The 14,057-nt window shown below is 49.3% G+C and overlaps 2 protein-coding genes across 2 annotated transcripts in view; one reads left to right on the forward strand and one right to left on the reverse strand.

Annotated features, from left to right (window-relative positions):
- Gdpd4 (glycerophosphodiester phosphodiesterase domain containing 4) overlaps positions 1-365 on the forward strand; it is an 83,825-nt gene extending 83,460 nt beyond the window's left edge. Inside the window, exon 16 of the mRNA XM_051149323.1 lies at positions 259-365. Within this exon, the coding sequence (XP_051005280.1) occupies positions 259-365 (107 nt within the window). The remainder of the gene's footprint in view (positions 1-258) is intronic.
- Positions 366-6,921: 6,556 nt separating this feature from the next.
- Positions 6,922-14,057, reverse strand: part of Myo7a (myosin VIIA) — a 61,652-nt gene continuing 54,516 nt past the window's right edge. Inside the window, exons 42-49 of the mRNA XM_051148986.1 lie at positions 13,369-13,482; positions 12,492-12,579; positions 12,205-12,311; positions 9,821-10,006; positions 9,298-9,414; positions 8,458-8,541; positions 7,512-7,631; positions 6,922-7,301 (exon numbers count right to left, since the gene is read on the reverse strand). Coding sequence (XP_051004943.1) covers positions 7,212-7,301; positions 7,512-7,631; positions 8,458-8,541; positions 9,298-9,414; positions 9,821-10,006; positions 12,205-12,311; positions 12,492-12,579; positions 13,369-13,482 — 906 coding nt within the window. The 3' untranslated portion in view covers positions 6,922-7,211. The remainder of the gene's footprint in view (positions 7,302-7,511; positions 7,632-8,457; positions 8,542-9,297; positions 9,415-9,820; positions 10,007-12,204; positions 12,312-12,491; positions 12,580-13,368; positions 13,483-14,057) is intronic.

The following is a 14,057-nucleotide window of genomic DNA, read 5'->3' on the forward strand; positions in this document are numbered from 1 at the left end:
TTATTTTCACATTATATGACTCTAGGACAGTTATACCATGTTATGTAGAAGGGGGTTTCCTGTAACCTGTATTTTTCACCCACAACCTTGGTCCCATAAATAATAACTCTGAGACTTAAATATATTTATAAAAGCCTAGGCCAATATAGTGAAGCATGGTCCCTGACCTGCTCATACTAAAATCCCATTTATTCTAGTCTAAGTTCTGCCACATGGCTGGTTACCTGTGTTCAGGTTTCATGCATCTGTCCTCCTCAGTGTCCCTGGGTGAATCTCCTTCAGGCTTCACTCTCTCCAAACGCTCACCCTTGTACCCCTATTTCCTGCCTCAGCTACAGGCCAATCAGCTGGCTATCAACAGGTGAAGAATCCATACAGTACACAAGAGATTGTACCTACAGTGTTATCTGTAGGAATTGAAAAAATACCAAAATCGGGGCTGGAGAGATGGCTCAGAGGTTAAGAGCACTGTCTGTTCTTCCACAGATCCTGAGTTCAATTCCCAGCAACCACATGGTGGCTCACAACGATCTATAATGTGATATGATGCCCTCTTCTGGCCTGCAGATGTACATGCAGGCAGAGCACTGTATACATAATAAATAAATAAATAAATCTTAAAAAACAAAAACAAACAACAAACAAAAAACCAAAATCCATGAGAGCTCCTGTCTCATGGAGAAGAATATGTTAGTATTTGCAAATAACCCCTCATATCCTCTCAAATTCTTTAAATCATCTCAGCATTGCTTGTCATACCAAACATAGTGTAGGGAGAATGTAGACAGGATAAACAGTGGTTGTGTTGGGCTGTTTCTGGCCAAAGGGAAAGAAGTCTGTGGATTCAGTACAGGCACAGTGTTTTTAATGCGCTTGTCTGGTATATCTAGTTAATGTAGTTTATCTAGTTGTGGAACATAACAGTACTGAAGTCTGGACATGTATCTCTTCATTTGCCTAGACTTTCTGAAATTCCTTTTAGCAAGGCTTTGTGATTTGTACTTCTTTCACAACTATCAGATTTATTTCTTAATATTACATTTTATGTTAGTAAAGATGGTATTTTAAATTTTAAATTTCCCGTTGGTTATTGAGTATCTAGAATGCACTTGATTTCCACATATTGATCTCACATTATGAAATCTTATGAAGTTCACTTATTCTTTCTAGTGAGTTTATTTTAGGTTCTAGTTTCCTACATGTGTTGGTCATGCCTTCTGTAAAATTTCACATTTTCCTATCTGGATGCCTTTGATTTCTTTTTCTTGCCTTATCACATTGGTTAGAATTCCAGGTAATTTGTGAGTGGTGAGAGTGAATGTCCATGCTAATAGAAAAGCATTTGGCATGATATTACCTGGAGTTTTCCCATAAATACCCTTGATCGGGTTCAAACAAAATGCCTTTTTGTGAGTAGTGTGTTGAAAAGGCATTTAGGATGTGCTCTTCCAAAGCAAGCTGAATGTAGTGGCCTCATACATTTTTGTCCTGCTGTTCCACCCCCACGAATACACAGGTTTACTTCATTTGGATGACATACCACGAAGTACTGCCCTTGGAACAGAGGCGCCACCCAGTTCTGGTGGTTTAGACCCTAAAGCTAAGAAAGGTAAGACGCTGCTGTTTATAAACTCTCTTTTGTAGCCCTGCAGAGACAGTGACCATTGTGATTTCATTTTCATTCATTTCAACTTCTTCTCTAATTTCCTTTTCTTAAGGAAAAGCATTTTTAAGATACCTTACATCTTAACTTATGTGCTATGTGTATATAAGATATGACTGTGCATGCCCTGCAGCATGCGTGTGGCAGCCAGAAGACAACCCATGGAGGCTGGTTCTCTTCGGCCATCATGTGTGTCCTGAGGGTTGAACTGAGGCTGTCAGGCTTGGCTAATGTGATCAGGTGGCCCATACAAGTTCTTAGTCACGCTTCGGACACCTGAACTATTTAATTCTGCAGAACTCTGCAGCCTTTTCAGGTCTCATGCCCATCACATCCTGCTTCCGACCCACTCGAGTCCTTGCTGCACACTCCTTGAGGCCTTGCTCTTCCAAATCCATGAAACATCCAAGCAGCGGTGCCACAGCTCTGCAGACTCAACCCCGCAGCCACAGGAAGCATTTGGGCAGCTCATAGATGCCCCTAGCAAACAGCCACATGGCACCTCCTGCTGCCCTGAAAGCAACCAGATGACCCAGGCCTTGAAAGGCTCTGTCCTCCAGAGGTCCCACACGCTAACCAAGCCGGCCTTTCTGAGTGGCATGTGCAACACACTGTCCCCTTACAGTTTTTGAGGGACTTCTAAACAGGCTGTTCTCAACTTAGCCTGCTGTTTCCTGAGCAGGTTAGCACGCCAAAGCCTTAAGGTCAGCGTATGCAGCCTTAGATACCAATCTCTTGCCTAAGAGAGCTGCATCCAAGCTACAAAATCTTTATCCCACACTGAGATGTCCCGTGTCCTTGCTAATGTAGACTATAGCCAAGGAAGCAACACAGGCATCATGCCAAAGTACCCACAGTGGACAATCAATGAAGCCCATTTCCTACAGCCCCCACAATTACAGGCCGGGTGTGGTAGCATGAAGCTGTAACCCCCATACCGAGGGGCCAGGAGCATGATGACTGCAACAAGTTTGAAAATAGACTTGTCTATACAGCAAATCCTGTGTCAGCCAGCGCTATATAATGAAACCCTGTCTCAGAAAAGAAAAGCCACTATCTAATGTTGACAGAGGCAGCTCTGGACACATCATATTATTCTTACAGGAATATAAGAAGGATGATTTGAAAAGCAAAACCAAACAAAACAAAAAACAAGCCCTGCAATTCCTCAAGAGGAACAGTAACACTCTAACAACAGACAGGGTGGGTGTGGGGGGAGAAAGTAAACAGATTACCTAAAAAGAATCAGAAAAGCGAGCTTAAAGAAATATAGATACTTAGTGAGATAAGAAAATACAAGAAGACAGTTTATAACATGAATGAAAAAGCCAGCAGGGAGATATATCATAAGAAAGAACCAGTAAGGAATATTGGATCTAAAGAACCCAAAAAGTGGAATTTAAAACATGGTAAAGCGCTTCAACGTAACTGATCAGGTAGAAGAAAGGCTTTCTGAACTTTAAGTCTTGAAATAGTTTTCAAATGGAAAACACTTTGCGGATTTATGAGACAGCATCATATAAACAAACATGCATTCTAACTGTTTCAGAAAAGGAGATGAGGAAAGGCATAAACTGGAGAGATGGCTCAGCAGTCAACAGCACTTGCTGCTCCTGCAGGGGACTTATATGGCTCATGACCATCTATAACGCCAGTTCCAGGGAGCCAGTGCTTTCTGGCTTCTGCTGGCACCAAGCATGAACACAACAAGCATATGTACATTCAGACAGTCATACTAAAGCTAAATTAAAAAAAAAAAAAGAAATTGGGCTGGAGCTCACATTTTTTTCTTTTACATGCTAAGCGCACATTCTATTCCTAAGTGATGCCCACAGCGCCAACTTCTCCAGAAATATTGCCATTGTTTTCTAATTTAAATTTCTTTTTCCAGAGAATATACTTAGAATGATTATTAGTTCCTTTATATTTATTGTAACTATTTTATGCCCAGAATATAGCCTATCTTCATAGATTTCCCCCATATGTACATGAAAATAATGAATTCTGTAATTTGGTAGAGTATACTATGAACACAAAGTAAGTCAATAATAAAACAAACTTTATTATTTTGGATAATAGTATTATTCTGAAATCTACTTGGTATGACATTAATATAAACCCTGACTTTTCTCTAGTGTCGTTATGAACTATCTTTTAGAAGCATTTACCTCTATTTATGTTTTTACTATCTAAAATGAGTGTCTTGCAGGAAGCATACAATTAGGATAAGTTTCTCTCCTGGAGTTATTGCACTCTTCCTTAGTTGGGTCCCATAATTCCTCACTGTATTGTTAACTCTTAAATAACTTGAAGAAATTTTTTTCATTACACTTTATCCACTTTTAAAGTTGATTTTCAAAAAAAAAAAAAAAAGTCGATTTTCTCCATGCTCTCAACCACCAGTTTTTCCATCAACAAAGTACTAGGATATACTAGGCCTCTGGTATGCACTATTTTCCTGGGTATTGGGAACAGGATAGCAAGCAAGCCAAAGTTCCTCCAAGAAATTCCCATTCTGATGGGGAAAAGTGTTTGATTTTGAGGGCTAAGTTGAAGCAGGACCTCACTCTGTAGCCTGTGCTGGCCTCAAGCTTGTAATCCTCCTGTCTTAGCATCCTGAGAGCTGGGAGTCTAGAAGTGTGACAACCCAGATGATCACTTGAAGCCAATGTCACTCCCGGCCTCCTGAGCACTTCCTTGGGGTCACACAATCACCTTTCTGTGTCTGTATGAACGGGGGGGGGGGGGGGCGGGAGGGTGCTATCTTAAAATTCGCACAAAACTGTGCAGGGATTGGAAGCTTAGCGTAAGTCAGTGGTGGGTTGGAGCCAGCTCTACCATGCAAGCGATGACCCCGAGTTTACCGTACAGCAAACAAAAATCTGGAGAGTGACAGTTGAGAACTCTGTGTTTATCTTTTCTCTCCCCCACAGGAGTCCAGGAAACAAAGCATACAACAGGAAAGTTATAGAAAACCCTGGCCACCTTCCAGCTGTCCTGGATCAAAGAGCAAACCAACCAAACAAAACTGAGATATTCAAACTCTATTTCACAGCAGTCCTCAGAGAGGAGGGCCTCAAACCACCAGATCCTTTCCAGTGAGAGTATTTGCCATAGGACTTGCCAAGAAGAATATCGAACCATCAGTATCTCCCCAGGGGAGATATTAGTGTCACACCACCAGATCCCACCCCCAAAAGAGGACGTTTCTCTATCTGGGCTTCCGAAAGGAACCTTGAACCACCAAAGTGTCCTAAAATGGATGTGAAATCACTAATGCTCCCCCAAAAGGGACCGTGTCTTCCAAGGGGAATATCAAATAACCAGTGTCCCCACAGGGAACATCAAAGCTCCAACCAAGTTCCTGCCAAGGAGATCACTAGGCACACTGCACACTGAACAACACTGTGACCTCTGGTAGCTAAATCCTCCCTTCACCTGGAATCTGTCTACCTGGTATATTCCTCCTTTATCATATCTTCCTTTTCCCTCTAGAGAAAATTTAACCTCACTTTGCCCTCTTCTCTTCCTCTCTGAGCCTAAGTGTGGTGATGGTAGGGTGTGGTCAAGGAGGCTCACACAGGGGCCACAGAGGCTTCCAGGAGCAGCACTCAGGCCCTGCCTCTGTAAGGAATGCACCTGGGAGACAGGCCAGGGCCAACAGTCATGGACCTGGAGCTGGTCGCTCTGTGGGTTTGCGGGGCTGTCGTGTCTGATACTTTCTGCTGAAGGGCTGGCTGGTCACTCAGCGTGTAATAAAGGCAACCTCTCAGGAAGCCAGGGTGTTGTTTGCCTGCTCTGTGGTCACCCAGGCTGATGGAGCCCTGTGGGACAGTGCAGTGGTGACATTGTCCTAGGTCAGGGAAGGAGAGGTGGCATGGACGTGATCCAGGGGCAAAGCTGCCACCCACCCTCGGTTTCTGGTCTGTGTGCAGTGGGTGCTCCCTGATGCCTGAGGCTCACGATTCATGGTCCCATCCATGTTCACTCAACAAATAGCCTTTGGCCTTATCAGGAATAGAGGTCAGACCAATCATCTGAAATCCTTCCGGGAGCCCAATGTTAGCAATAGTGAGTTGAGGTCCATGATGTTTCTTTCGTCCTTTCACACTCCCCTTGGACCTCTCCCTTCCCCCTCAGCAGGATGACATAGAGCAAATTATGATGTCAGCTTCTCTCCAGGCCAGATTTGTCCTGGTTGACTGTGAGGCCCTGTGAATGTTATAGGGCAGAGCATCTCCCTCCTTCTCAACAGCCTCAGCATCCACTCCATAAAAGGAGGCTGCTTGGTTTGGGGTCTCTGCTTGTATACACCAGCTGCCCTCTCCTACAGACAGAGGTGCAGCGGTCAGGAACAGCACCCCGGAGTGGTTAGGCATAGAGATGTAATGGGCCTGGGTGCTTAATGTGACATCTCAGGGAGATCTTGGTGGAAGTCCCAGACATTATCAGCTCTAAGGGATTCTCACCTGCACATTGGCAGCTACTCACCCTGCCCCTGCCCTGCCCGAAGTCCCTGCCCCAGATCTACCCAGCCACACCCACACTTCACTGTCTCAATCTGGTCACAATGCAGCATCACTGGACATTAGCATTTCACCCGAGGAAGTATTACTTATTGTTCTTGGATATGTCTTGATAAACCAAGGCGAAACTTCAGGCACAGTGTGAGGACCATTCTGCCCTCACTGGCCCTAGTTAAGAGCCAGGTAGTGATCCTTCTGCTAGACTACACACACACACACACACACACACACACACACACACACACACACACACACACGGCCTTCTCCTCTGACCAGTGGCCATCATTCCCCCCAACCCCGCCCTGTCTCAAGTGGTCTTTTAAGACTCAAGGACAACTTGGCTTAAGCATGCCAAACCCCAAATGTAGAGCAGCTTGGTCAGATGGGTAGAAGAAATCGCTTCACAGGTCACTCCCATACAGGTCTGTATCCTGACCCCACATTGTCTCCGCCAGCAAAGACTACAATGAGACCAGAGGATAAGACACATGCTTTATGCCCTCGGGTGGTCAGGGAGATTTTAGCAGGGACCCAACATGTAACTGTCACATACAGAAGTGATCCAGATAGAATCAGGCTTTGTCCAGACTCAGGAGGTAGTCTAGGGGGGCTTCCTGGAATAGATGATACCGAGGGTGTCCTCCAGGGAGTCCTCAGTGGTAGTGCTTATGGCAGGGGCCAGCGCTGAGGACCCTGAGCCCATTTCCTTGAGTGTCAGAGTATCAGTTCAATGCACACATGGTTTAGTTGTTCCAAGTACAGAGAGAGTTAAGTTGTCCTTGATTACTCTGTCCCATCAGTATACAGAAAGTCAAAAGAGGTTGCTTGGTGGAGCTGGTCTGAATCAGGAGAGGTGTCCACGGAACACAGGCTCTTCCAACAGGAAGGCCACAATGGAGTAGGCTGACAGTAACCCAGATGCCATACGTGGGTACAGGAAGGTTCTGACCTTGTGGCAGAGAGGTCAGAGTCCCAGCAGAGCTGGTCAGATGGCCAGAGCCTGAGCCAGCATCCTCTACCGTTCACCTGCTGCTCCTGGAGTTCCTCTGTTTGCTCATGGCTGTGAGCATCTGGCTGATATAGGAAGTCAGAAGATCATCCATTTTGTACCCCTGAAACCAGAGGTGAGAAAGTTAAGCAGAGCCCACAGGGGAACACACCAGCCCCTCACACAGACAGATGGCTCCCAGAGCACTCTGTAGTGAACACAGGACAGAAACAAAGCAAGTCCTGTCCCCAGATCCGCTCTTCCTCCCCAGTTGGCCAACAGACCCAACCAGGAGAGGTAGGGACCCATGCCAGGCACTAGGGGGCACTCTCACCAGTGACGTCTCACAGAGCAGCTTGCTCCCACGGACCAGGTTCCCGATGGTGATGTGGAAGTAGGTGTTGCCGCTGCTCCAGTTGGAAATCTTGGTGAAAGGGTGAGTAGTCAGGATGTCCTGGGAGAGCAAGTAGACACAGATGCACAGCATGACCCTCGGCTCTAGTAACCCCAAGTCCAGCCCATAGATAGTCCCTCAAAGAAGGCCTGGACCCTCACATGAGGAAAGGAACAAGGAGAGGCCACTCTGTGTGCAGCTTCCAGGGAGCAGGTCCCGTACCCTCCATGCCTTGCCTTTGACGCCCAAGGAAGCCCTGGAGGCTGTTGGGTACTTAGGGACAAATATAGAAACCTAAGTGCCTGAGAATACTCTCCACTGTTGATCTGAATGAGATAGCCGGGGTGAGTTTAAAGAGAAATATGGGACAGGGAAGAGCCTTGAAAGACACAGCTTACTTGGACTGTGTAGAGCCAAAGCCCCAAAAGAATGCCGAAGTCAAAGTGCCCATGTGGCCATGCCTCCATGCAACAAGGCAAAGATGACAGTCATTAGTGATTTTTTTCACCAGTTATTCAGGGATGCAACGTCTGGGGGACATAGTGGGACTGGCCTTTCCTGCAGCATTAGCACAGCTGCGCCTGCTATGAGGTTACCATCCTGACTGGATGGCCAGAGAACATTTTAAGAGGTGACAGTCTGTGGCATCCAGTGACGTCGAAAAGCTGAACACTAAAGACCTCATGGAGCTCAGCAGCAAGAGTTTGGTGGGAAAGTTGAAGGTTGCAATTTTGGTGGAACAAATGAGTAAGTCAGTGTAGCAAGCACAGGCAGCCTTTCAAGATGGGCACCCAGAGGCTCTCAAGTGGGGCCAGCAGATGAAAGGGCTTATGTCTGGGGCCTTGGTTGGTCCCCACCCCAAGCTGCTCACTCCTGCCCTGCTCACCTTGGTTCTGGGATCAATGAGGCTGACCCCGTACTTGTTGATGGCAATTAAGAGAATCTCAGGGAAGTTTGGTTCTGTCGTTTGCTAGCAAAGAAAACAGAGACACCATCAGATGGGAGTCCAAAGCAAGACAGGAGTTTGGAGACAGGCAGGAAGGCAGCCTTGCTAGGTCAAAAGCAGCTTGGCATGCTGTCTGCGTGGAGCCAGAGGCACAATGGCCCTGTCGGCTCTCCCATGGCCTACTGGTTTACCCTCTGCCCACAGCCTCGTGGGTCCGCAGCAGAGGCTCTGTCCTTTCCCTCAATCTGTAAGTTTCCCAATGGCCAGAGTAGCCATATGGTACTCTTGTCCCAGTCCCAAATCTCCAGTCTCGCTGTCCCTCAAGGAGACCCCACCCCTCACTCGCTTGTCTCCCTGCCTCTCACCACACTCAGCATACTTAACCTTTTTCATTTTATTTTCTGCCCAGACCTGAGCTCTCAGGCCTGGGCCCTTTGTCTACACAGAACCCTTGGCAGAGGACTTCCTGGAAGGCACAGCATCACCTGCTCCAGGAAGGCACCCTAGATTACCTCCTCACCCTGGGCACAGCCTTCTGGCTCTGCTACCTCACGAGCAGAGGTCCCACTATTACAGTACAAGCCCCCCTCCAATACTCCAGCGTGTGTATAGGACAGTCTCCCTTGGCGGGCCAGGTTCTGGTTCTTCCTGGTGGGTCAAAGTTTCTGTGCCAGCAGACGTTCAAAGTGATTGCTGTCACCTTTATTCCAGTCTCTGGGCTGTCTCACCCCCAAACCCTTTGCCTGCTTCCTGCCCTCTGAAACTCTCCGGAAGACATACCTTCACCTCAAAGAAGGCTGAGCCAAAGGTGGGCCACTTGAAGATGAGCTTGAGGAAGGCCAGCTTGGCCTCCTCCTTGGACTTCCCTGCGTGCTTGTTGAAGTAGGCGACGATGGACTGTGGGGGAAGTGAAGGAGGGTGGACCACTCTCAGCTCAGTCTCTGCCTGTCTACCTTGTCAGAGCCAGGCACAGGACAGGCAGTGTTGCCAACTACCATGGTCCCCACTTATCCCAGTCAGTTGATTTCTGATCCACCCCCAACCCATGCAGACAAACCAGGAGGTACCAGGTAAATTAAGATTACCTTGACAACTAGAATAGGACAAATTAATACCACAGGGCCACTAAACGCTTTGCACGGGGACTAGAGAGTGAAGCGGACAGAGATGGAAGACAGGGTTCCCTTATCACACAGGAGGGGCAGTCCCCTTGGCTGCTGGCCAGTACTTGCTGCCTCAACTCCTGGGACACCAGAGGTGCCATCCCAGGAGACCCCATTCGCACTCCTCCTCCGTGGCTTACCCTCTTCCAGTCATCAGGGGAGACCTGCCGGATGAGGTCCTGAGGTACCAGCTCCCTCAGCAACTTGGGGATGCTGGGGAAGTAGGACTTGTCCTCCTCAAACTTGACCCTGTAGATGAGTGCACCCAGCTGCAGCACCTCCTCCCGCGTGCACTTGTGGTAGCCTCGGAGGTATTTGGGCAGCTCCTGTCAGGGACAGAGCAGGGGCCAGGCATGGGCAAGCCAGAAGAGGGGTTCCTGTCATCTCCCCTACATCTGGGCCCAGTGATTGCCCTGCCTCAGCTGGCCTTGCTTCCTCACAGGACATGAGGTGCTGCAGTCAGTCCCAGCACTTGGTAGTTTGAGGGCAGGGCCATGGAGCCTTTCCTACAGCCAGTGAGGTGAGCTGACTCATTTCAAAGATGGAGAAACCCGGAGACAGGTTCACATCCCTCCTCAGCCCTAGCCACTTCCTGTTTATCTTCTTAAGGGTTTCAGTAGCTGTCGGTGGCCTCACTTGAACTTCCAGACCCGGAGCCAGGGCCTCTGCAGGGGGCGGGGGGTGACCATAGCAGAGATTAGGCCTCTGGACAGTAGCACTGTCCACAGGCTCCTGGAGTCTTAGGGCCATCTTATCCACCACTAAAAGGGTAGAGAAACTGAGGCAGGCCAGGGCACACTGCTAATCGGAGACCTGAGTCAATCACTGTCCACTCACCCTTCCACTTAACCCACCATCCACTCACCACTTACAGGTCTATCTACCCAAGAAGCTTCTTGCCATCCATTCATCCATCCATCCACCCACACATAGCCACCCATCTGCCCATAATTCATCTGACGTTCATCCTTCCACCCCTCCAGCCAGTCACCAGTCCACCTATCATGCACCCATCAATCCAACCAATTGTCGCTGAGCACTGACTATGACCCAGGCCCCATAAACAACAACACACACCCTTGTGGAACACACAGTCTCAAGTGAAAAGTCAGATATCAGTAACCAACTGTGAAGAAATCATTCACAGTGCTGTGTGTGTATGTGTGTGTGTATGTGTAGTGTGTGTGGTGTGTGTATGTGTGTGGTGTGTATGTGTAGTGTGTGTGTATGTATGTAGAGTATGTGGAATGTGCGTGATGTATATGTGTAGTGTGTGTGTGTGCATGTGTATGTAGAGAGTGTGGTGTGTGTGATGTGTAGTGTGTGTGGTGTGTGTGTGTGTGTGTGTGTGTGTGTGTGTGTGTGTGTGTGTGTAACAAGATCTAGACTTGGGAGTCAGGGAAGACATCCTCTAAGATGAAACTTCTAACTGCTCAGTAAGGAGCAGCAAGGAGTGCTGCTAGTGAGGAGAGGCGAAGGAGAGCGTCCCACCCAGAGAGCAGTACTGCAAAGGCTGGGTGGCACTTGAGAATCTGGAAAGCCGTAGCTGGAGTGGCCTGAGCCAGGGCTGACGACTACAGCAGCAGCACTGGAAAGAGGAGGCAGCACCAGGATCTGGAATTAGACCTGAGAGCAGCAGGAAGCCCCTGAGGAGCTCTAGGAGGCAGGATAGACATAGCTACCCCATGCAGAGGAGCGAAGGGAGTCCAGCCAGGGGAGACCGAGGAGCCAGTCACAGCTGCAGGAGAGGGCGTGGCAGAGCATCCCAGCTTAGTCAGTTAGTGAAACCATAGAGCTAGCGAGTTAGGCCTTGGGAGAGGTAAAAGTGGACTATCAGATGGTGTGTTGGAGGACCTGGTGGCATGGGGAGGGGCCTGGTGGGAGGTCTCCCAGGCTTGAGCAGGGACAGTTCTTGCTCCCAGGCCATGGTACTTTGCACCACAGCAGCCACTGCTCCCTTCTCCACCTGCCAGGCATCCTGCTTTGTTTTTCACTCATGGCTAAGAAGGCTGCGGCCAATCACAGAGCACTGAGCTGCAGTCACGGACACCGGGACCACAGCTGCACCAGCCAGCTGTGTGACCTGACCTGTACCACTTGGACTCTCTGTGTCTATGTGTCCCTCCAGAATAGAAACACGCTAATTTCAAGGGGCTGAATGGAAGGACAGAAGGAGTCAAAGGCAGACATGACAGGATCTGCCGGTGGGCGTCCCTGCAGGTTTCCTGTCTGACAATGCCTACAGAACCAAGGAGGGCTTGGATGGACTCAGCCACACCAGCAGGCCCTTTCATCCAGAGGGCTCAGGGCACGGAGCAGCCTGAGCTAGGAAGGACCTCAAAAGTAAGGGAACAGCCTTTAGGACCGGAAGACGAGACAGGGTCTGAGTTCGTACCACAGAAGGGCTTTTGAAGCAGCAGCTACAAGCCTTGTCTGTCAAAGGCAGCCCTCTCCAGCTCCCCAGTGAAACCACAAGGCTGATGGCCCATGAAGCAGAGGGAGTAGAGGGCGCGGGGCAGCTCACCTGGTAATAGTGGAAGATGGAGTCAGCCATGGGGTCCTTACCCGGCACCGTGGTGGTCCACAGCTTCTTCATGAAGAACACCTGGTAGGTGAGCGAGGGCAGGATTCCTGTGGCACATTGCAGTTGGTCACGCGGAGTCTCAGGAGAGAAGGTCCCCTGACCCTGCCAGCCTGGCATCAGCCCCAGAGGAGCCCCTTATTTGGCTAATGACAGTGCTTTACAGCCTGGCCCCAAGCCAACACATCCCTGTCCCCATGCCGCTAGCATCCGAGAGCCTAGCCCCTTACCATCCTTGATGGGCCGTGCTTTCTTTATCCAGTCTGTGAGGTGTCGAACAAAGTCAAAGAAGAAGTCGTTCTCAGGGACACTTATGACCTAGAAGTGTAGCCATTTGCTTTGGTTCTGGTTTTCCCACCGATGTTCCTGTCAGCTGCTTCCCTAGGAAGACTCCACCCCCAGCCAGAGCGGTTCTGCGTGTCAGTCCCACCCACAGCACCTGTGGCTCATCAGCATCTCTGCCTGGAATGGCGCCATCCCACCCAGTGCCTGGCACACCAATGCAACATAGTCAAACCAGGCTTTGCCTCAACTGGCTTCTGGCGTCTGTGTCCAGCTCCTCCGCCCCCACACTCTGACACCGATCCTCTGCACCCAGGAGCTCATACACACTGTCTTTGGGTCCCCATGTTTGACACAGTGACAGTCACAAAACGAGATAGAATGTACTCAGTGATCAGTAGCCAGGAACATCCAGGTCTCCCTTTAGGATGCTCTAGGAAGCCTTCCCTTTGAGGAGGCATTACACTGATGTGTGAGACTTTTAGGGGTAGCATGCCTGGGTCTGGGTCCCTGCTGTGTGATCATGAGTAAAGTTACCTGACCTCTCTAATGAAGCAGAGAGGTTCAAGGGTGAGTTTGCTGAGGAGACAAAGACAATGAGCCCTGTGAGTCCAGAGCACAGGCCACCGGGGCATGTGACTCTCAGAGGCACGTGCAGTGCCTCAGAGGAGAGAGGATGGGGGCGGCTGTGCCATGTGAGGGAGCCTTTGTGCCGTGCAAAAAGGAGGGGAGCAGACAGATGCTCCCATGCAGGTGCCTCTCTCCTCTTCACCCCCTATAGATTCCTGGGGTCCCAGCAAGTCTCCAAAAGTTGGGAAGACCCACCTTGTCTGCGATCTTAACGAAAAGGCTGAATCCCTCGGAAGACTTGAGGAGCAGCCGGCTAGCAATGCTCTGGCAGAAGTCCTTGGCCTTGGTGCTCGATTCCACCTCAAAAGCCTAGGGGCAGCACTCATTCAATTTCCGCAGGGCCTCCCCGACCCCATCTGTTGTCCCTCCTACCCTAGTCCCTCCCTGTCAAGACCTCTGACCTATTGGGTTACCCTGGTGGATCCAGACCTGCTTGAATGAAGCATTTGAAGAAAGCAACTCTCACCTGGCTCTTCCCAGATCTACTTTACCTGGCCCCTGGAGGTCCAGACCTGGATAGTGAGAGCATAGGCGGGGACTCACAAGCAGTGTGTGTGTGTGTGTGTGTGTGTGTGTGTGTGTGTGTGTGTGTGTTGGAGGTAGGTGGGGATGGTGAAAAAGAAAAGCAACCAAGAGTGTGGAGTGGGAAACAGCAGCCCAGGCTGTGAGATGTGAGGAGGGGTGGAGTCTGAGGGAGAGAGAAAGGAGAGATGGGATGGAATATTGGTGGGAAGGATTCTGGGACATTTTTGAGTTTGCCACAGACTCTTACTGTGGCATCTCCGAATCTCCAGGATCAGATAAGTTTTAAAACTACTTTTCAGTGCCAGGTGTGATGGATGGCACATGTCTGTAATCCCAGCACTTGGGAGGCAGAGACAGGC

This window comes from Acomys russatus, chromosome 7, assembly GCF_903995435.1.
Source record: "Acomys russatus chromosome 7, mAcoRus1.1, whole genome shotgun sequence".
In the NCBI taxonomy this organism is placed as follows: Eukaryota; Metazoa; Chordata; class Mammalia; order Rodentia; family Muridae; genus Acomys; species Acomys russatus.